Below are 24,931 nucleotides of genomic sequence, written 5' to 3'. Positions count from 1 at the left end.
ATGGTGTCACAGACTGTACCTCACCTCTGCACCCATGTTTTTGTTGAACAAGCAAATCCAACAGCGATTGGACAATAACAAGGGCCAATGGATGGTTTAACACTCCAGCAGACACTTGGGTCTCTCTGAATAACAATGGATGATTTAACACTCCAGCAGGCACTTGGGGCTCTCTGAATAACAATGGATGGTTTAACACTCCAGCAGGCACTTGGGTCTCTCTGAATAACAATGGATGATTTAACACTCCAGCGGGCACTTGGGTCTCTCTGAATAACAATGGATGGTTTCACACTCCAGCAGGGGCTTGTGTCTCTCTGAATAACAATGGATGGTTTAACACTCCAACAGGGGCCTGTGTCTCTCTGAATAACAATGGATGATTTAACACTCCAACAGGGGCTTGTGTCTCTCTGAATAACAATGGATGGTTTAACACTCCAAAAGGGGCTTGTGTCTCTCTGAATAACAATGGATGGTTTAACACTCCAACAGGGGCTTGTGTCTCTCTGAATAACAATGGATGGTTTAACACTCCAACAGGGGCTTGTGTCTCTCTGAATAACAATGGATGGTTTAACACTCCAACAGGGGCTTGTGTCTCTCTGAATAACAATGGATGGTTTAACACTCCAACAGGGGCTTGTGTCTCTCTGAATAACAATGGATGGTTTAACACTCCAACAGGGGCCTGTGTCTCTCTGAATAACAATGGATGATTTAACACTAGAACAGGGGCTCGTGTCTCTCTGAATAACAATGGATGGTTTAACACTCCAACAGGGGCTTGTGTCTCTCTGAATAACAATGGATGGTTTAACACTCCAACAGGGGCTTGTGTCTCTCTGAATAACAATGGATGGTTTAACACTCCAACAGGGGCTTGTGTCTCTCTGAACAACAATGGATGGTTTAACACTCCAACAGGGGCTTGTGTCTCTCTGAATAACAATGGATGGTTTAACACTCCAACAGGGGCTTGTGTCTCTCTGAATAACAATGGATGGTTTAACACTCCAACAGGGGCTTGTGTCTCTCTGAATAACAATGAATGGTTTAACACTCCAGCAGGCACTTGGGTCTCTCGGAATAACAATGTATGCTTTAACACTCCAATAGGGGCTTGTGTCTCTCTGAACAACAATGGATGGTTTAACACTCCAACAGGGGCTTGTGTCTCTCTGAATAACAATGGATGGTTTAACACTCTAAAAGGGGCTTGTGTCTCTCTGAATAACAATGGATGGTTTAACACTCCAACAGGGGCTTGTGTCTCTCTGAATAACAATGGATGGTTTAACACTCCAACAGGGGCTTGTGTCTCTCTGAATAACAATGGATGGTTTAACACTCCAACAGGGGCTTGTGTCTCTCTGAATAACAATGGAAGGTTTAACACTCCAACAGGGGCTTATGTCTCTCTGAATAACAATGGATGGTTTAACACTCCAGCAGGGGCCTGTGTCTCTCTGAATAACAATGGATGATTTAACACTAGAACAGGGGCTCGTGTCTCTCTGAATAACAATGGATGGTTTAACACTCCAACAGGGGCTTGTGTCTCTCTGAATAACAATGGATGGTTTAACACTCCAACAGGGGCTTGGGTCTCTCTGAATAACAATGGATGGTTTAACACTCCAACAGGGGCTTGTGTCTCTCTGAATAACAATGGATGGTTTAACACTCCAACAGGGGCTTGTGTCTCTCTGAATAACAATGGATGGTTTAACACTCCAACAGGGGCTTGTGTCTCTCTGAATAACAATGAATGGTTTAACACTCCAGCAGGCACTTGGGTCTCTCGGAATAACAATGTATGCTTTAACACTCCAACAGGGGCTTGTGTCTCTCTGAATAACAATGGATGGTTTAACACTCCAGCAGGCACTTGGGTCTCTCTGAATAACAATTGATGGTTTAACACTCCAACAGGCACTTGGGTCTCTCTGAATAACAATGGATGGTTTAACACTCCAGCAGGCACTTGTGTCTCTCTGAATAACAATGGATGGTTTAACACTCCAATAGGGGCTTGTGTCTCTCTGAACAACAATGGATGGTTTAACACTCCAAACATGGGCTTGTGTCTCTCTGAATAACAATGGATGGTTTAACACTCCAAAAGGGGCTTGTGTCTCTCTGAATAACAATGGATGGTTTAACACTCCAACAGGGGCTTGTGTCTCTCTGAATAACAATGGATGGTTTAACACTCCAACAGGGGCCTGTGTCTCTCTGAATAACAATGGATGATTTAACACTAGAACAGGGGCTCGTGTCTCTCTGAATAACAATGAATGGTTTAACACTCCAACAGGGGCTTGTGTCTCTCTGAATAACAATGGATGGTTTAACACTCCAACAGGGGCTTGTGTCTCTCTGAATAACAATGGATGGTTTAACACTCCAACAGGGGCTTGTGTCTCTCTGAATAACAATGGATGGTTTAACACTCCAACAGGGGCTTGTGTCTCTCTGAATAACAATGAATGGTTTAACACTCCAACAGGGGCTTGTGTCTCTCTGAATAACAATGGATGGTTTAACACTCCAACAGGGGCTTGTGTCTCTCTGAATAACAATGGATGGTTTAACACTCCAACAGGGGCTTGTGTCTCTCTGAATAACAATGGATGGTTTAACACTCCAACAGGGGCTTGTGTCTCTCTGAATAACAATGGATGGTTTAACACTCCAACAGGGGCTTGTGTCTCTCTGAATAACAATGAATGGTTTAACACTCCAGCAGGCACTTGGGTCTCTCTGAATAACAATGTATGCTTTAACACTCCAACAGGGGCTTGTGTCTCTCTGAATAACAATGGATGGTTTAACACTCCAATAGGGGCTTGTGTCTCTCTGAATAACAATGGATGGTTTAACACTCCAACAGGGGCTCGTGTCTCTCTGAATAACAATGGATGGTTTAACACTCCAACAGGGGCTTGTGTCTCTCTGAATAACAATGGATGATTTAACACTAGAACAGGGGCTCGTGTCTCTCTGAATAACAATGGATGGTTTAACACTCCAACAGGGGCTTGTGTCTCTCTGAATAACAATGAATGGTTTAACACTCCAACAGGGGCTTGTGTCTCTCTGAATAACAATGGATGATTTAACACTAGAACAGGGGCTCGTGTCTCTCTGAATAACAATGGATGGTTTAACACTCCAACAGGGGCTTGTGTCTCTCTGAATAACAATGAATGGTTTAACACTCCAGCAGGCACTTGGGTCTCTCTGAATAACAATGTATGCTTTAACACTCCAACAGGGGCTTGGGTCTCTCTGAATAACAATGGATGGTTTAACACTCCAACAGGGGCTTTGGTCTCTCTGAATAACAATGGATGGTTTAACACTCCAACAGGGGCTTGTGTCTCTCTGAATAACAATGGATGGTTTAACACTCCAACAGGGGCTTGTGTCTCTCTGAGAGCCTCAAAGGTGTTTTATCCACTTGGGTTCTTGCACTATTGTATTCTGCATCAATGAACAAATTATCCATACACGTCAGAATGTCACCACATCACGGTGCAGTATTTACATATCTGGGCACAGAGAGCCCCGTAAAGCCCCCCTGTGCCACATAGTGCTCGCCAGAGGGTTAAACATTCTCCATTGTGAGTAATAAATGTAAATCCACTACTTCCCACCCAATTATTCCCACCCTGTGGGAGAACTTTGTCCAAAGTAGTTCCACCGACCGACTGGTCAGGTATGACATTCGACTGCACCTGATATGGGCAGGAATTACGAATGTGTTCACCTTGCCGATGATAACTTACTCACCCACTCTTCGTGAAGGGCACCGTGGGATTTCTCACTTCCACCAATGGTGCACCATGTTGGGGCGGTGCTAGCAGACGGGCCATCCGGCTTAACATCCTTGCAATGCACACATCGATGCCTCATCCTGCATACGAAACACCAGGATGGTAGTTTATATCCAGGTCGGAATTCGAAAACAGACTAGACAATTCAGAGCGGAGTGTGCGTACCTCTGTAGGATATTCTACCAGCCCTAAGTTGATAAATAAATGCAAATTCCAAATTGCATTGAAACAGCTACAGCACCTATTGAATGATCCCAGGTGCCTGGTGCTTCCATCACGACTCCACAAGATGGCGTCTTTCACCCTCGATCAAATGAGAGGCACACTTGGTTTTCAAGAACTCAGGATTTGCCTTCTGGGCCTCGTCATTGTGACTTTACCGACTGGCAGAAGTGCAGGGTAAATTAGAACGGCACTCCGTAGAGAGCACACCTCCGCCAGGTGAACAGTTTACGTTTTATATCCACCGATAGGTCAGATCTGGATCCGACATGAACCAAAATCGAATCGGCTTATTCTTGTCGCTTTATCAACTCATCCACATAGTTGAGTCATAACTCCTGCACAGTGGTCCTGTGAAGGGGTTTCCTTGTTTCAGGACCAGGTGAAGGTTTTTCCTCCTCTTCTTTTTCTTTTGGTAAAGACAACCATTTACAAATTGGTGGCTCTTAGCCTTGGTTATGGTGAACTTCAATAAAAAAATATCTCATCCACAACTTTTTAAAATATAATTTTGTTATATCTTTAGATGTCGTTTTGATTTTTGATAAATATCTTTATGAAATAAGTTTTGTCATACTGGGTCTTTTAGATCCTCTGGGTATTTTGGGTCCTCATGCTTGATTGTGTCCTCAGGGTCTTTTAGGGTATTCAGAGACTTTTGGGTCTTTAAGAGTCTTTGTGGGTATTTTGGGTCTTGTGGGTCTTTGGGGCTATTTAAGGGTCTTTGGGTCCTCCTGGTCTTTTGGGTCCTCTGGGTCTTCAAGGGTCATTGGGTTATTTTGGGTCCTCTGGGTCTTTGGGGCTATTTAAAGGTCTTTGGGTCCTCCTGGTATTTTGGGTCCTCTGGGTCTTCAAGGGTCATTGGGTTATTTTGGGTCCTCTGGGTCTTTGGGGTGTTTAAGGGTCTTCTGGATCTTTTGCGTACACTGTGTCTTTTGGGTCTAAAGGGTGTTAGGGTTCTAAAGGGTTCTTTTTTTTCTTTTTTTTTGTATACAAGATCGAGGCTCGTGAAAGAGCTAACATTCATCACACAAAAAATCAAACCGACACATAAAACACAAAATAAGGGGAGCGGTAGACAAGATGGGGAGAGAAAGGGGGAAGGACACAAACACAACATTTGAGAGGAGGGACATCGAGAGAACTGTGGGAGGGAGAGGGCTTGGGGGGAGCGGGCATGGAAAGGGGGGGGGTGGTGGGAGAGGTGCAAAACACATGGACACTGCAAGGACTTCCAGGAAAGAAGTTGGAATTTCAAAAAAGTGTATCTGGGGTGAATTAGCGGGGGTAGAAAAGATCAAGGTTTTGGATGGGGGAAGATAAGAGATGGTGGTGAACAGCTGTTTTAAAGACCTGGAGGGAGGAGTGGGATTGAAGGGAGTGGGGGAGTTTGTTCCAGAGGCGGGAGAAAAGGGGAATGAAAGAGTGAAGGTGAGCAGAGAGCCTAGAATTTGGCACTTTAACCATAAGAGGGTTGCTGGCAGACCTTGTGCGACCTGTAGGAATATTTGGGGGACAGAGCACAGAGAGAGCTGGGGGAGCAAGGCCGGAGAGGAGTCGGTAGAAGACAGAAAGACCACCAACCTGCCTGCGGTGAGTGAGTGAAAGGCCCTCAGAGTTAGCTTCATCGCAGGAGATTCCAATGATTCTGAAAGCTTTGGTTTCAACAGCGTGAAGCCGAGCTAGGTGTGAGGCAGGAGCACCGGCGCAGAGGGGGGAACAGTATTCCATTGAGCTGCAGATGAAAGCCTTGTATGTGGTGAGGAGCTCAGGTGTGCCAAGGAAGGACTTCGCACGACGGAGGATGCCAGCTTGGAAATGTGGTTTTCCCAAGAAAGATCATGGCAGACATTGAGACCCAAAAGCTTGAGCGACAGAACTTCTTGGAGAGGATTGTTGAGAAAGTAAATGGGAGGGTTTTCCAGTCGGTCTTTTCGGAGAGACATAGTAAGAGTGTGAGATTTGTCAGGATTGAAAGACATGTTTCACTTGTTTGACCAGTCTAAGATTTTGTCCAGGTCTGCAGAGAGTGAGGAGGCTGCAGACTGCCGATCTGAGGGATGAGGAATGGAGCAGCAGATAGTGGAGTCATCAGCAAAGAGCTAGAGAGGATTTTCCAGATAGTCGGAGAGATCATTGATGAAGACCAGAAATAGCACAGGGCCCAGAACACTACCTTGGGGGAACTCCAGCCAGAACAGAAAGGGGAGATGAGAGAAATCCATTCAGGGCCACGTGGTGACTACGACTAGAGAGGAAGTCTGTAAGCCATGCGTGGAGATTTGCATGGATACCATAGGAGGAGAGTTTGGTGAGCAGAGCGGGGTGCCAGACCGTATCGAACTCACGTGATATGTCAAGGGAGACAGCTCTGATTTCCTGTTTGGCATTGAGGACCTCCATCCATTGTTGAGACAGCAGAAGCAACATGTCCAGAGTAGAATGACCTGGTCTGAATCCAAATTGATGACCGGAGATCAAGCCATTGGAGAAGAGGAAGGATTTGATATCCGAAGCAATGATGGATTCCATGACTTTGCTGATAATTGGGAACAGGCTGATTGGTCTGTAGTTGCAAGGATCTGTTTTTGCACATTTTTTGTGTGAAGTGGTAATGTTTGCCGATTTCCAAGATGCTGGCAGAATAGTCCAGCGGATAGGTGCTAAAAAATGAACAAATTGTGCACTATCTATCTATAATTCCAGTAATCTCTGTGTGTCTGTGTGTCTGTGTGTTTGTTTGTTTGTCTGTGACCGCTGTTTCTCGACAACCACGGGTCCGATATACTTGAAACTTGCCAGGTATATTGCTGGGGACCCGAGGATGTGCCTTTTCAAGGTTTCATGTTAATCGGAGAAGTAGTTACCGAGCTATGTCCAAAAAACGATTCAACCAATCAGAGAGCAGCGAGCTATCACGTGTGCCGAACGTGGCGAACAGTCTCTGCCTCGGACGGCACATTTGAGAGCGTATTCATTTATTTCACGTTGGCAAACTATGTTGCCGCTATGTTGGCGTTAAACTATGTTTTAAAACTAATTAAAACTAATTTGCGATTCATCGTAACTGCGATATGCGACCTTTCGGACAGTCAAATGAGGACGTCACTTCCGGACTTACGGATAGTCATAGTGACGACGTACTGATGCTGAACGTGGCGAGCAGACGCTGCGTCGGACGGCACATTTGAGAGCGTATTCATTTATTTGACGTTGCAATCTGTGTTGATTGTTGTAAGGTACGATCGATTGTAGTACACGTTTATAATAACTCTGCCGATACAGGCCCGATTAACTGCAGCGCCATCCGAGCTGCGGCGTCGGGACGATACATTCATTGTACGGTCACATCACGCACTTACGGGCACGCCCATGGGCCCATGGGCACGCCCATGCATGCATGGGCGAAGACATTTTTTTTTTTTTTTTTGGCAAGGAACGGGCACCCACGTACGGGCACGTCCTAGTATGATAAAAGCATGAAACTTGGCAAACTCATACTAGACATCATGGGGATCATTTTAAAGATTGGAGGCATTCTGTATCTGTCCTGTGTCCACCGTAGCGGCCATTTTCCAAAATGGCTGCCATCGAGGAGATTTTGCCGATAAGTGAATGACAAAAATACCTCTATTAACATAAAATATATATGTTCATGCTATATATATATATATAGTAACTTACTCAAACACAAGAATTATAAATATGCCCTAAGAATATATATTTAATGGATATATGGACCAATATAGGTATTTTGATGGTCAAAATATTAAAGAAAATGAACAAATTCCTTAATATCAGTTTTTTTTTTAAAAGATAAGGATCATATTATATTATTAGTTATAAGTTTAGAAGTAGAAATTGTTAGTAGTCATTATTAGATATAAGTTGTTATATTTGTTATTAATCATTATATGTTATAAGTAAAACATGTTTTAAATAATTAAGTAGATTAATTAAGGTGTTTTTTTTGCAGATCAGATCCAGAATTCTTGCAATATTTAAGAAATAAAATTTTCTATAATTTATTGAATTGGTGTGGTTGTGTTTCTAATAATCATTGCTTCTGTCTGTTTCAGATTGTTGTGAGTGTTAATCTAATCTACTGCTCATCATCATGAAGAAAGTCTTCAAACTAGTTCAAGCTAGCAGTGATATCACCATGTCTGTGAATGAGGACGATACACCGGTGAACTGGAATAAGTGTCTCATCTGCCAGGAAAGCACCAGTGAGAAACTCACGTGCCCAGCAGACTTTGCAGAAAGGTTCCAAGGAGCTGGGTATACGTCTATTGTTCAAACTTTATCAGCATTCAACGAACTCGGTTGCTTGCCACCAAAGCTTAAGTTGACTCGAATGGACGATGGTAATGGACTGGAGAAAACTTTTTCAAACAGGAAAGCAAAATTTCATAAAACATGCAGACTTAAATTCAACCAAAATGAACTCAAAAGTGCAGCTAAGCGGAAGATATGTGTAACGGACAAGAGTTCCTCTTCTGGTGAAAAGGAAAAATTCAAACGTCAAAAGGTCTCCAGGACTGGTGATGCTGTTAGCCATTGTTTCATCTGTGAGAAGCCCGCATCTGATGCCCTACCTCAGGAAAGTAGCTTCGAACTTTATTTTTGAATCGTGTAGACTGTAGAGTGAACTACAGAGGAGCCCTCTCCCAGCTGGTTAACTCTATCAGTATATAGGTTTTTTTCAATACAGATAGTTTGAAAACAGGGGCAATGTTGTCATCCTCAAGGGCAGTTTGCATGTATGAAATAAGTTCAGCAAATGCAGTGTTATGAGCAATATTTGTGTTGCATTCGTCATGTGAAGTTGTTGGTCTATCTCGATCTCTGTTATACAATGACACGAAGCATTGGCTGTGGTACTCAGCCTATGTAGCGATTAAGTCTCCTTCACTGAGCTTTGCCAACAGACGCTCATCTTGTAGATTAATTGCACACTGTCGCACTCGAGTGTCAAGGCCAAACGTTGAGGCTCTATGTAGAGTTAGAAGCGCACAATGAAGGTCGCGATGTGCTTCTTGTCGCCAATGCAAATATTGGTAAATCGCTAAGAAGTTCGTGCCAGCTCGACGGTGACAGTGAAGCAGTGTTCATCTCTCGTGCTGCAAACATTGTTCGTCGAGACATGTTAAGAATGAAATGCTTACCATTCAGTGGTTCATTCAAAGAGGCTTGTCAAGAAAATTCTGTGCCTCACTCACTGCTGATGCTGGTCACAATGATCATGTATGGGACAGATATCCAAAACCAAGAAAACTACTTGTCACAGCCAGCTTTGTCTGTATCACAATTGATGTATCACAATTGATGTCTGTATCACAAAGAACAATTTGCCTTTGTTCAGATGGCGTCCTGAGAAAGAAAAGTCTCGCACCCAGGAGCAGCTGCTGTCCATGAAACGTGACCGCAATTTGTTTTCAACATTGTACATTGCCAGTCAAATACGTGGAGCTGACCTGGAAGATTTTTTCCAGCATGAAAATCAGTCATTTCCACCTTCAATATCAGACTACGGGAAAATGAGACTTGGAAAAAAGTCAGACTTGCTCCAGTGCCTGGAAGATCTGGTGCCACATAGTGATGATGCCGACCACACTACATCTGAAGTAGACATGGTCATCATTGATGGTGCAGCTATTGCCAACGTGATTACGCCCGGTACATCAGAGAGGTTCAATGAGTATTCTAAAGAGTTCATGAACTATGTACGGAGGCAATTCACAGGCTCTGTTTGCCGTGTTGATGTGGTATTTGATGTATACAGAGAAGATAGTCTGAAGGCCGCCACAAGAAAGAAGAGAGGGAAGGGCATATGGATAAGAGTGGAAGGAAACAAGAAGCTGCCTGGAAACTGGTCACAATTCCCACGGGAAGACGGTAACAAGACAGAACTTTTTAATCTCCTGAGTGAACGAGTGACAAATGAAACATTTCCTGGTATAGTGGTCATGACTCACAGAGAAGAGCTGCGTTGTTCAGAGACAATTGACTCAGACTGGTTGTCCCCTTCTACACAGGAGGAAGCAGACACAAGAATGCTGCTGCATGCAGCAGATGGGGCCAGGCAAGGTTGCAAGAACATCTTGCTTAGAACTGTTGACACAGATGTAGTCGTACTAGCCATCAGTCTTCCTCACAAGCTTGACAGTGCACAGCTAACTGTAGCATTTGGAATTGGATAATCGTTCCGTTACCTAGACGCAACTCACATGGCACAGACGCTGGGAAATGATAAGTGCAATGCAATACTTGCTTTTCATGCACTGACAGGGTGTGACACCACATCCAGTTTCACCGGCATAGGAAAAAGAACAGCCTGGTCATCATGGAATGCGTTTGTTGATGTCACGCCAGACTCGTGCAGACTTGCACAGACTCCAACAACAGCTAGCATAACCCAGCTTCTCCCAAACATCAAGAGGTACATTGTGCTTATGTGGAAGACCATGGAAGAGGACCGTGGAAGCTGTGATGATAATGTGAACATGGCCAGGAAGACTCTGTTTACACAGAAAGGCAGGAGCATTGAAAACATACCTCCGACTCAAGATGTTCTCTATCAGCATCTACTTCGAGTTGGTTATCAGGCTGGCCATGTATGGGGCCAGGCCCTGCTAAAAGCACCTCACCTGCCCAGCCCAGCAGAGTTTGGATGGATGCGAAAGAACAATTTGGCCGAATGGGAAGTGATGTGGAGGAACCTGCCCCCTGCTGGTGCAGCATGCCGTGCTGTTATTAAGTGTGGCTGTATTAAAGGCTGCAGAGGAAGATGTAAATGTGCGGAAGAAAATCTACCCTGTGCATTACTCTGCAAGTGCGGTGGTTGTGAGCGAAAAGGGTGACAAGAGAACGGTTGACATTGAAACATGAGTGTTCTTGGACGTTATTGTTCTATCTCATGCACACCAAAAAACTTTTGTACTACTACAGTGTAATTTTCTGAAGTGTTTTCCTAAATGAAAGGAAAATAACACTTTGTACAAATAAACTAGTTTATCGAAACCAGTTTGTGTTACTTTATTCCTGGAATTTTGCATTTTTCCCCTCCAAATGCCCTTAAAGTGACACATAGAGGTCCCCAAAACAATCAAAAATGAATATTTATGTTATCATATACTAGGGCATGCCCGTACTATATCTATATCTAAAATTATATCCCCCCCCTCTATTTACATGAAATGGTTTGGTCCAAAGCGAACGGCTTCCGGAGTTTGGTAAAGAAATCGCCATCGCGTGCACAAACGCGCAGGAAAGCGAATGAATCGCAAATTCGTTTTTATTAGTTGTAAAACATAGTTTAACGCCAACATAGTTTGCAAACGTGAAATAAATGAATACGCTCTCAAATGTGCCATCCGAGGCAGAGTGTGCCCGCCACGTTCGGCACACGCGATCGTTCGCTGCTCTCTGATTGGTTGAATCGTTTTTTGGACATAGCTCGGTAAGTAATTGTCCGATTAATATGAAACCTTGAAAAGGCACATCCTCGGGTCCCCAGCAATATACCTGGCAAGTGAAAAGTATATCGGACCCGTGGTTGTCGAGAAACAGCGGTCACAGACAGACAAACGTACAAACGTACAGACAGAGATTACTGGAATTATAGATAGATAATCCTTGGTGATACTTTAGTGTGCAGATGATATTAAAATAACAATTTGATATTTTCTGATGTAATATAAATTTATTCTAGCTAAATAATGATTCTGACTAGCGGCCATTTTTTAAATGGCCGCCACGGGTGACACATGACAGATCCAGAATGCCTCCAATCTTAAAAATGTTCCCCATAATGTCTAGTATTAGTGTACCAAGTTTCATGCTTTAATCATAAAATGCACAATTATTCACCTATCCGCTGGACTAGAAGACCTTGAGCAAAAGTAAGTGTGAAAGGAACAGAGAGAGGGTGAGATAGAGCGGCAGAGCAGGATTTTAGGACCCGTGGGCTGATGCCGTCTGGTCCAGTTGCAGAATCAGAGTCGAGGTTTGGCAAAAACTTCTCCACCTTGTCAGGAGAGAAGGACACAGAGCCCAGGAGCAGATGCGTATGACTGGGTAAGGTGGGAACAGAGAGAGATGGGTTTGGGACACAAGATTTTGAGGCAAACACAGAGTTTAGGCATTCGGCTTTGTCACGTGCTGTGTCAACTGTGTAGCCATTTGAGGTAAGGGAGGGGATGGAGGGGGAACAAACACCAGAAACGGATCTAAGGTGGTCTAAAGTGTCTCAAGGTCTAACAGATCAAGGTCTAAAGTGTTTTAGGTGCTTTGGAGAGTCTTAGGAGTTTTAAGGGTCTTAAGGTCTTTGTGGGTCTTCATGGTCCTTCGGGTCTTCATGGTCTTAATGGGTCTCAGGGTTTCAAAGGTTGAAGAGGGTCTTGCGGTTCTCAAGAGTCTAATATAATAATTAATACACGTACTCGTTTTGTGTGGACAAACAGACAAACAAGAAAGACCTCATACAGAGCACGATACTTGCAAAATCCACTCACTCCCCCCAAAAAGTGCACTTGGCAAACGCAAAATTGCAAAAATGTACCCCCAAAAAAAGTTTCCATGGATACATCAAATTGTCCATTTCATTAAGATTAAAATGGACGATCCTAATCAAAGCTCAGGTCAATCGGATGAAAAATGATTCCTTTTCAGATGAAAATTGATGATTTTAGAAGTTTGACCTTGAGTTGATTTTTGACATTTTGAACTCAAAAATAATTGGTTTCCCAATTCATTAATGAACGATGCAATTGCTGTTTAATTTTCAAATCAATCGGATGAAAATTGACAATTTTTCAGATGAAAACTGATGATTTTAGAAGTCCGACCTTAGGTTGACCTTTGACCTTTTGACCTCAAACATATATTGTTTCCCAATTCAGTGACTCAATATGCACCACCATATCTTATCTTCCCCCATCAAAAACCTTGATCTTTTCTACCCACATTAATTTCACCACAGATCCACTTTTTAGAAATACCGACTTCTTTCCTTGAAGTCCCAGCAGTGTCCATGTGTTTTATACCTCAACCGCCCCCCCCCCCCACCCCCTTCCCATGCCTTCTCCCCCAAGCCCTCTCCCTCCCACAGATATCCTGATGTCCCTGTTCTCTACTGTTATACTTGTGTGCTTCCCTCTCTCTCCCCACCCTCTCTCTCCCCCTCTTGTCTCCCGCTCCTTTTATTATGTTTTTTATGTGTCCGTTTTTTTTTTTTGTGTGATTAATGTTTACTAGGGCATGCCCGTACTATATATATATCTAAAATTATATCCCCCCCCCTCTATTTACATGAAATGGTTTGGTCCAAAGCGAACGGCTTGCGAGTACGGTGACAATCCCCCCCCTCTATTTACATGAAATGGTTTGGTCCAAAGCGAACGGCTTGCGGAGTTTGGTAAAGAAATCGCCATAGCGTGCACAAACGCGCAGGAAAGCGAAAGAATCGCAAATTAGTTTTAATTAGTTTTAAAACATAGTTTAACGCCAACATAGTTTGCCAACGTGAAATAAATGAATACGCTCTCAAATGTGCCGTCCGAGGCAGAGTCTGTTCGGCACGTTCGGCACACGTGATAGCTCGCTGCTCTCTGATTGGTTGAATCGTTTTTTGGACATAGCTCGGTAACTACTTGTCCGATTAATATGAAACCTTGAAAAGGCACATCCTCGGGACCCCAGCAATATACCTGGCAAGTTTAAAGTATATCGGACCCGTGGTTGTCGAGAAACAGCGGTCACAGACAAACATACATACATACATACACACAGAGATTACTGGAATTATAGATAGATATCTCTAACACAAGCCTCGATATTGTATACGGAAACAAAAATGTCATTCAACTTTCAAGTCAATCAGATGAAAAATGACGATTTTAGAAATTTGACCTCAAGACGACCTTTGACCTCAAAATCAATACGCTTCTCAGTTGTAACTTCCTCTACAACTTGGTAAAGTTTCATGATGATCGGTTTGGAATTGTGACCTGTAGGAGATGGACCGACAGACAGAATAACAGTCGACCGACCAATATACTTGAAAAATCTTCGACTTTGCAAGTAACAGACAAACACAAACAGAAGGGTAACACCTAATACGTTGTGTGTTTAGTTATAAACAAAATTAGTTCTTTTTATTTTGTTCAACAGATTCTGACCACTTTACCTAGCAATTAGAGCCTACCTGACAATCACCTTAATAGGAAAAGCCTTGGATCTATAGAGATTCGTTTGATTTATTGAAATTCATTTTAAAATAGAAATTATTTAACTTCTTTAACTCTTCTCCCTTTTGCAGGTCATAATGGACTCGTTGCTGTGAGTATGTACATACATACATACATAAACACACACATAATACATATATATATATATATATATATATATATATATATATATATATATATATATATACTGTATATATATATAATACATACACACACATACAGTCACGTGAAAAAGTAAGTACACCCCATGTAAAGTTTTGACTTTTTCAACATATTTCAACATACAGCTATTTTATTTTATTTTATTTTATTTTTATTTTTTTTTTTTTGTATACTGAATCGAGGCTCGTGAAAGAGCTGACATTTACTTCACAAACAAATCAATCAGACAAACAAAATATATAAAAAGAGGGAGCGGAAGACAAGAGAATGGGAAGCACACAAACACTTGAGAGCACACAACATTTGAGAGCAGGGAGATGTGTGGGAGGGAGAGGGCTCGGGGGGAGGAGGCGTGGGAAGGGGTGGGGGGGGGGGGGGGGGTGGGAGAAGTATAAAACACAAGGACACCAAGGACTTCCAGGTCAGAAGTTGGTATTTCAAAAAGTGGAATTGGGGTGAAATTATCGGGGATAGAAAAGATCAAGGTTTTGAATGGGGGAAGATAAGAGATGGTGGTGAACAGCTGTTTTAAAGACCTGGAGGGTGGAGTGGGATTGAAGAGAGTGAGGGAGTTTGTTCCAGAGGCGGGAGAAAAGAGGAATGAAGGAGCGAAGGTGAGCAGAGTCTTGATTTTGGCAGTTTAACCATAAGAGGGTTGCAGGCAGATCTTGTGCGACCTGTAGGAATATTTGCGGGACAGAGCCCAGAGAGAGCTGGGGGGGCAAGGCCAGAGAGGAGTCGGTAGAAGACGGAAAGACCACCAACCTGCCTGCGGTGAGTGAGTGAAAGGCCCTTGGAGTTAGCTTCATCGCTGGAGATTCCAATGATTCTGAATGCTTTGCTTTCAACAGCGTGAAGACGAGCTAGGTGTGAGGCAGGAGCACCAGCCCAGAGGGGAGAGCAGTATTCCATTGAGCTGCGGATGAAAGCCTTGTACGTGGTGAGGAGCTCAGGTGTGCCAAGGAAGGACTTCGCACGATGGAGGATGCCCAGTCGGCGACTGGCTTTGGAGGCCAGATTTGAAATGTGGTTTTCCCAGGAAAGATCATGGCAGATAGTGAGACCCAAAAGTTTGAGTGACAGAACTTCTTGGAGAGGATTATTCAGAAAGTAGATGGGAGGGTTGTCCAGTCGGTCTTTTCGGAGAGACATCGTAAGAGTGTGAGATTTGTCAGGATTGAAAGACATGTTCCACTTGTTTGCCCAGTCTGTGATTTTGTCCAGGTCTGCAGAGTGAGGAGGCTGCAGACTGTCGATCTGAGGGATGAAGAATGGAGCAACAGAGAGTAGAGTCATCAGCAAAGAGATAGAGAGGATTTTCAAGAGAGTCGGGATTTTCAAGAGATACAATTTGATCTTCATTTCAACAATATTGATAGATAAAGGTGATATAATATAACAAATATCATGAAACATTTACATTTTGTAGTCCATTGTATAATTTAAATAAACATAAATGCAAATTTCGCATGTGGAAAAAGTAAGTACACCCCGACATTTATCACTACTTCAAATACCTAAAATTAGAATCAGGTGCACCAGCTCAGGTGCAAATGATTAGAACATCGTTAGAGAGGATCTTGGAGAAACCTGTCTTATTTAAACCTCAGACATTTAGTTTGGTTTGCTCTTTGTTGTTGAAGTGTGCGGCGTCACCGTGCCGAGATCAAAAGAGCTCTCTCAGGCCTTCAGAAAGAAGGTTATAGATGCCTACGAGTCTGGGAAGGGATTTAAAAAGATCTCCAAACAATTTGAAATCAATCATTCGCCTGTCCGGAAGATCATCTACAAGTGGAGAAGATCCCAAACAACTGCCAACTTGTTCAGGCCAGGCCGCCCCAGCAAGTTCAGCCCGAGAGCAGACCGCAAGATGCTGAAAGAAGTCTCGAAGAACCCCAGAATGTCATCACAGGACCTACAGGTAGCTCTTGCCACTGTTGATGTCAAAGTGCACGAGTCTACCATGAGAAAGAGGCTGCACAAATTTGATCTACATGGGAGGTGTGCCAGGAGGAAACCTTTGCTGTCCAGAAAGAACATCAGGGCAAGAATAAAGTTTGCCAATGAGCACCTTGGCAAAGACCAGCACTTCTGGAACAATGTGCTCTGGACAGATGAGTCAAAGGTGGAGCTATTTGGCCACAGTACCAGAAGACATTTTTGGCGAAAACCAAAGGCATCATTTGACCACAAGAACCAGACACCAACTGTAAAGCATGGTGGTGGAAATATTACGGTTTGGGGCAGCTTTGCTGCATCAGGGCCTGGGCAGCTCACAATCATAGAATCCACTATGAATTCTTCATTGTACCAGAGGGTGCTTGAGGATAATGTGAGGCCATCTGTCGGAAAGGTGAAGCTCAACCGAAGGTGGACCTTGCAACATGACAATGACCCTAAACATACCAGTAAATCCACCAAGGAATGGCTGAAAAGAAAGAAATGGAGGGTTCTGGAATGGCCAAGTCAAAGCCCGGATCTAAATCCCATCGAGATGTTGTGGGGGGATTTGAAAAGAGCTGTGCAACAATTTTTGTTGAATAAATTATTGCAAAGTCAATTTTTCATTGTTTTTTGTTCAACTAGATCACCTTTGTCTATAGATACTGTTTAAATGAAGATCAAATATTGATATGTGCACATATGTTAAAAAGATTTTTAAAACATTTCATGGGATGTACTTACTTTTTCCACATGCGAAATTTGCATTTATGTTAATTTAAATTATACAATGGACTACAAAATGTAAATGTTTCATGATATTTGTTATATTATATCACCTTTATCTATCAATATTGTTGAAATGAAGATCAAATAGCTGTATGTTGAAATATGTTGAAAAAGTCAAAACTTTACATGGGCTGTACTTACTTTTTCACGTGACTGTATAATACATCCATACATACATCTATATATAATACATACATACACACATATGTAATACATCCATACATATATAATACATACATATTGTTACAGACGCGGTTTTAGATGTTAGTTTACCGAGCGATTTGGTATTACCGCGTCCGAACAGTTACTCCCCGATTAGAACCCTATCCCGCCCGATTCCACTCGAACGTTGGCCGAATCGCGCTACGCTAAATCAATGATGGAAAGGACACAACGGCTGGGATAAATGACACGACACAAGGGGTACAGTTCTCAAGACCTCCGGAGGAGGATATAATTGGTGATGCAGAAAAGGGGTAGATTACACGGTAAGAGGTAAAGCACAGAAAAGATGGGCACTTAAACACAGTCTTATCTATCCCCGACAGACCACAGACAAACGGGACAAGACTGACTTACATGGGGATTGATGGCAAGGAAGGACAGGCAGTCGATAGCACAAGGTGCACCTTGGCTCAGGGGCAGAATCAACACGGTCCGGTCCAGAGATGCGGGGAGGTATTTCAGCGCTCGGAGGTGGCGTCTTCTCTCTCCAAGCTGAGGGCGCATCTGATGTCACCTCCCTCTTCCTGCGCATGCTCAGCGGGAATGACACGCCCTCGGCTCGTTAGCTCCGCCCCAGATGGAATCGGTCCGCCGCTTCTATTGGGTGCGGGGGGTTACCGGGCTCCGCCCTTGACGAGGAGCTGACAGCGAGCCCCTGCGTGGTAACCCCGTCGGAGCACATGTTCAATGGCGGCTAACCAAGCCGGAGTGAGGACGCACACTCCCCGCGCCGCCGCCGCTGTTGTTGTTGTTGTCGTTGTACCATGAGGAAGAGCTGCGGGGAGGTATTGGGAGGTCCTAAACTTTCTAACGGTGCCATACAATCACATTCTGGTGCAACGAAGAGTCAGAATTAATGGAAACGAGTCCTTAACTGACATAGACTAAGAATAACTAGCAAGATGTCCTATAGTTGTCTACGTGAGATGCGGTGGACCTGGATGCGACATATAATGGGGGAAATAGGGGAAGATCGGGTCTACAGAGTGTTGTTTACAGACAATGGGACTAGGGAATGGGGGATTGGGGATAGTTGGGAAGTATTGGGGAAATAGGGGAATATTTACAAGCGGATATGGATGGATCCAAATCCCATATCCGCAACAATATATATATATATATAATACATACATACAGACTTGACATTTAATATGGAATTTTTTTTTTGCTTGACTTGGGTTTAATTTCTTAACTCAGTATATCAATCTGGTGAGTTTCTTTTACACTTTGGTGATTTATTTGTTAAAAGAACCATGTCACTGATTGTCTGTCGCAGCAAGAAGTCAATAACAGGATTATATCACAGGTGGCGTGGCAAAATGTACGGACAGGTGCATTTGACGATTGGTTTCACAGTCGGGTATACAAGGGTTGTTGCGTTCTGTATTAGTGGAAAACAACTGCTGCACGTCTCCAAAAGTTATTGCCGCTTCCACTGGAGATGGTCCGTCAACTCGACAATGCTGTTTGTCATGGAGTGGTGGCTTTACGAAATTACGGCATGAAACAGCGTGCTAATGCTCGGCAGTATGGCATCACTCAAGGTCAGGTGTCAAAGATCCTGAAACGAAATGCTCAGAGGGGTGTCCCTACTCCAATACCGAGGCCAGGACGTCCCCGCAGAACCACAAGGAGTGATGATCGCCAGCTGCACCGGTTAGTCCGCAATGGCCGTACCAAGTCAGCTAATCGGCTTAGGGCTGAGTGGCAGCAACTGACAAATGTGCCTGTATCCAGAAGGCTAGTCAACCAACGACTGGTTCAAGCAGGCTATCGTGCCAGGCGTCCCCTGAGAAAGCCACGCCTGACCAGACAACACCGCCAGCGCCAATTGCAGTGGGCCAGAGAGCACCGTCAATGGCAGCCAGGACACTGGAATCATGTGATCTTCAGTGACGAGTCTAGATTTCTGGTCTATCGTCAAGATGGCCGCGTCCGAGTGCGCAGACAAGTGCATGAAGGCTACAACAAAGATTGTATGGTGCCAAGAGTCGTTTGTGTGTTTGCTATCATGTGTTTGTGCGTATGCTATCATGTGTTTGTGCGTATGCTATCATGTGTTTGTGTGTATGCTATCATGTGTTTGTGTGTATCCTATCATGTGTTTGTGTGTCTGCTATCATGTGTTTATGTATATGCTATCACGTGTTCGTGTGTATCCTATCACGTGTTTGTGTGAATGCCATCACGTGTTTGTGTGCATCCTATCACGTGTTTGTGTGTATGCTATCACGTGTTTATGTATTTGCTATCATGTGTTAATGTATATTATATCACGTGTTTATGTATGTGCTATCACGTGTTCGTGTGCATGAAGGCTGTTTATCACGTGCTGGTGTGTATGCTATCACGTGCTGGTGTGTATGCTATCATGTGTTTATGTGTATGCTATCACGTGTTTATGTATATGCTATCATGTGTTAATGTATATGCTATCACTTGTTCATGTGTATACTATCACGTGTTCGTGTGCATGAAGGCTGTTTATCACGTGCTAGTGTGTATGCTATCACGTGCTGGTGTGTATGCTATCACGTGTTTATGTATATGCTATCATGTGTTTATGTATATGCTATCATGTGTTTGTGTGTATACCATCACGTGTTTGTGTGTATCCTATCACGTGTTTGTGTGTATGCCATCACGTGTTTGTGTGTATCATATCAGGTGTTGTATGGTATATGGTATCAGGTATATGGTTGTATGGTATCAGGTATATGTATATCAGGTGTGTATCCTATCACGTGTTTGTGTGTATCTTATCACGTGATTGCGTGTACCCTATCACGTGTTTGTGTGTATGCTATCACGTGTTTCTGTATATGCTATCACGTGTTAATGTATATTATATCACGTGTTTATGTATATGCTATCACGTGTTAGTGTGCATGAAGGCTGTTTATCACGTGCTGGGGTGTATGCTATCACGTGTTTGCGTGTATGCTATCACGTGTTTATGTATCTGCTATCATGTGTTAATGTATATGCTATCACGTGTTCATGTGTATTCTATCACGTGTTCGTGTGCATGAAGGCTGCCTATCTGTCACGTGCTGGTGTCCGCACGGCCGTGCTGGAGAGAAGAAACCTGCTGGGTGGTGCTTCTGTCACCGAGGAAATTGTGCCAGGCAGGTGTATCGTTAATTCCTTGTTACTAATTTAATAATATATCGGTAAATGGACCAGAAATAATATCGTGATAATGACAGGTAATTGATTTGTTTAGCTCGAGCACTCCTCACAGCTGTGTGAGCGCTCCGTGAGCTACGGCCCTTTAATATTGGGCGTGGTCAGTGGAAGGAGGGCGGAGCCCTACGGAAGCTGATAAAAGCGGGAAACAATGCCGAACGGTCCAATGAGAGGCGCATTATGCATCGGCATAATGCGTGGTTACCTTATGCACATGTCGCGGTTACCTTATTCACTTGTCGCGGTTAACTTATCCGCATGTGACGGTTACCATTACGATGGGTTTGGTCTAACCCACGCACACGGGCATATAATCCCGCCATTTCACTTCAGAGATGCTCGTGGCTGTGTGTGTGTCAATGCGAAGCCCGAATGTCCGACCTGAGGACGAGGGTGATGAACAACCCTGTGTGTCTGACATGGAACTTTTGGGCGGGAACAAAAAACCCAATGAAGGGAATCACATTTAATATCAGTTTATTCCATCGATTTGCTCCCAAAGTTAACTCTACCTGTCTTCTCTGGCTTATAACTACTAGGGCATGCCCGTACGTGGGTGCCCGTTCCTTGCCAAAAAAAAAAAAAAACGCTACCCGTACGCTCTACCCCGCCCGTACGCCCGTAAACAAAAAAAACAACGCTCTTCGCTTCCGCCCTTCGCTCTGACTGAATTGGGAGAAATAATGCGCATAAGAAATCGAGAAATTATTATTTTCTCCGGAAGAAATCGAATTACGAACCGTAATGGCGCACGCGCTCGGCTCGGCTCGCTCTCACATCGGCCACGCCTACGCAATAACGCGTTCTGTGATTGGCTGCCGGAAGTGCAGTCTTCACTGTCCGGAAGGTCGCAAATCGCAGTTACGATGAATCGCAAATTAGTTTTAATTAGTTTTAAAACATAGTTTAACGGCAACATAGTTTTCCAACGTGAAATAAATGAATACGCTCTCAAATGTGCCGTCCGAGGCAGAGTCTGTTCGCCACGTTCGGCACACGTGATAGCTCGCTGCTCTCTGATTGGTTGAATCGTTTTTTGGACATAGTTCGGTAACTACTTCTCCGATTAATATGAAACCTTGAAAAGGCACATCCTCGGGTCCCCAGCAATATACCTGGCAAGTTTCAAGTATATCGGACCCGTGGTTGTCGAGAAACAGCGGTCACAGACAAACAAACAAACACACACACAGACACACAGACACACAGACACACACACACACACACACACACACACACACACACAGAGATTGCTGGAATTATAGATAGATAACACATGTATCATACTTTGAAGATGGCATCCACCGATAACGATAAAATTCAGATAAAGTCATCGATTCACATTACCGGTATCTAATGAGTAATGACCCACATTGAGAACAACCAGAACAAACTGGTTATCACCGGAAAAGATCCAACACCAGTACAAATATGGAACAATTCCATTCTCGGGAGACGGGATCTGAAAACACAACATGAAGAAGCAGATGTCATCATCATCCATCATTTAGTCCAAATAGTGTCAGGTATCAGTGAGGACTCGCACATGAAAGTTGTCTGCGACGATACAGATGTCTTTGTCCTGCTGCTTCACAACTTCACTCCACAAATTAATATTCCTAACGAGGAGGAGGTTAACGGCACTCCACAAATTAACATTCCCAACGAGGAGGAGGTTACCGGTATTCCACAAATTAATATTCCTAACGAGGAGGAGGTTACCGGCACTCCACAAATTAACATTCCCAACGAGGAGGAGGTTTCCAGTACTCCACAAATTAACATTCCCCAAAAGGAGGTTACCGGTACTCCACAAATTAATATTCCTAACGAGGAGGTTACTGGTACTCCACAAATTAACATTCCCAACAAGGAGGTTACCGGCACTCCACAAATTAACATTCCCAACGAGGAGGAGGTTACCAGTACTCCACAAATTAACATTCCCAACAAGGAGGTTACCGGTACTCCACAAATTAATATTCCTAACGAGGAGGAGGTTTCCGGTACTCTACAAATTAACATTCCCAACGGGGAGGTTACCAGTACTCCACAAATTCACATTCCCAACAAGGAGGTTACCGGTACTCCACAAATTAACATTTCCAACGAGGAGGAGGTTACCAATACTCCACAAATTAACATTCCCAATGAGGAGGTTACTGGTACTCCACAAATTAACATTCCCAACGAGGAGGAGGTTACCGGTATTCCACAAATTAATATTCCTAATGAGGAGAAGGTTACCAGCACTCCACAAATTAACATTCCCAAAGAGGAGGAGGTTACCGGCACTCCACAAATTAACATTCCCAACGAGGAGGACGTTACCAGTACTCCACAAATTAACATTCCCAACAAGGAGGTTACTGGTACTCCACAAATTAACATTTCTAACGAGGAGGAGGTTACCAATACTCCACAAATTAACATTCCCAACGAGGAGGTTACTGGTACTCCACAAATTAATATTCCCAACGAGGATGTGGTTACCAGTACTCCACAAATTAACATTCCCAATGGGGTGGTTACCAGTACTCCACAAATTAATATTCCTAACGAGGAGGAGGTTACCGGTATTTCACAAATTAATATTCTTAACGAGGAGGATGTTACCGGTACTCCACAAATTAATATTCCTAATGAGGAGGAGGTTAACGGTACTCCACAAATTAACATTCCCAACAAGTAGGTTACCGGTACTCCACAAATTAACATTCCCAACGAGGAGGAGGTTACCAATACTCCACAAATTAACATTCCCAACGAGGAGGTTACTGGTACTCCACAAATTAATATTCCCAACGAGGATGTGGTTACCAGTACTCCACAAATTAACATTCCCAATGGGGTGGTTACCAGTACTCCACAAATTAACATTCCCAACGAGGAGGAGGTTACCAGTACTCCACAAATTAACATTCCCAACAAGGAGGTTACCGGTACTCCACAAATTAATATTCCTAACGAGGAGGAGGTTACCAGTACTCCACAAATTAACATTCCCAACAAGGAGGTTACCGGCACTCCACAAATTAACATTCCTAACAAGGAGGAGGTTACTAGTACTCCACAAATTAATATTCCCAACAAGGAGGAGGTTACCGGTATTCCACAAATTAATATTCCTAACGAGGAGGTTACCGGCACTCCACAAATTCACATTCCGAACGAGGTGGAGGTTACCAATACTCCACAAATTAACATTCCCAATGAGGAGGTTACCGGTACTCCACAAATTAATATTGCTAACGAGGAGGTGGTTACCGGTACTCCACAAATTAACATTCCCAACGGGGAGGTTACCAGTACTCCACAAATTAATATTCCTAACGAGGAGGAGGTTACCAGTATTTCACAAATTAATATTCTTAACGAGGAGGAGGTTACCGGTACTCCACAAATTAATATTCCTAACGAGGAGGAGGTTAACGGTACTCCACAAATTAACATTCCCAACAAGGAGGTTACCGGTACTCCACAAATTAACATTCCCAACGAGGAGGAGGTTACCAATACTCCACAAATTAACAATCCCAACGAGGAGGTTACCGGTACTCCACAAATTAATATTGCTGACGAGGAGGAGGTTACCGATACTCCACAAATTAACATTCCCAACGAGGAGGTTACCGGTACTCCACAAATTAATATTGCTAATGAGGAGGAGGTTACCAGTACTCCACAAATTAACATTCCCAAAGGGGAGGTTACCAGTACTCCACAAATTAATATTCCTAACGAGGAGGAGGTTAACGGTACTCCACAAATTAACATTCCCAACAAGGAGGTTACCGGTACTCCACAAATTAACATTCCCAACGAGGAGGAGGTTACCAATACTCCACAAATTAACATTCCCAACGAGGAGGTTACCGGTACTCCACAAATTAATATTGCTGACGAGGAGGAGGTTACCGATACTCCACAAATTAACATTCCCAACGGGGAGGTTACCAGTACTCCACAAATTAATATTCCTAACGAGGAGGAGGTTACCGGTATTTCACAAATTAATATTCTTAACGAGGAGGAGGTTACCGGTACTCCACAAATTAACATTCCCAACGAGGAGCAGGTTACCGGTACTCCACTAATTAACATTCCCAACGAGGAGGAGGTTACCATTACTCAAATCAACATTCCCAATGAGGAGGAGGTTACCGGTACTCCACGGCTTATTTTTCCCAATGAGGAGCACGTTACCGGTACTCCACAAACTAACATTCCCAACGAGGAGGAGGTTACCGGTACTTCACGGCTTATTGTTCCCAACGAGGAGGAGGTTACCGGTACTCCACAAATTAACAT

At 43.6% G+C, this 24,931-nt stretch overlaps 1 protein-coding gene across 2 annotated transcripts in view; it reads left to right on the top strand.

Annotated features, from left to right (window-relative positions):
• Positions 1–24,931, top strand: part of PYROXD2 (pyridine nucleotide-disulphide oxidoreductase domain 2) — a 78,455-nt gene that overhangs the window by 5,635 nt on the left and 47,889 nt on the right. Inside the window, exons 2-3 of one of the 2 annotated variants that reach the window (XM_068105740.2) lie at positions 14,386–14,405; positions 20,466–20,559. In XM_068105740.2, coding sequence (XP_067961841.2) covers positions 14,386–14,405; positions 20,466–20,559 — 114 coding nt within the window. The remainder of the gene's footprint in view (positions 1–14,385; positions 14,406–20,465; positions 20,560–24,931) is intronic. The other variant, XM_078772529.1, reaches the window with a different exon arrangement.

The sequence above is a fragment of the Myxine glutinosa genome, chromosome 2, assembly GCF_964187855.1.
Source record: "Myxine glutinosa chromosome 2, kmMyxGlut1.1, whole genome shotgun sequence".
NCBI classification, from domain to species: domain Eukaryota; kingdom Metazoa; phylum Chordata; class Myxini; order Myxiniformes; family Myxinidae; genus Myxine; species Myxine glutinosa.
The sequence above is the reverse complement of the archived record's forward strand: the minus strand, read 5'-3'. Positions and strand labels throughout refer to the sequence as shown.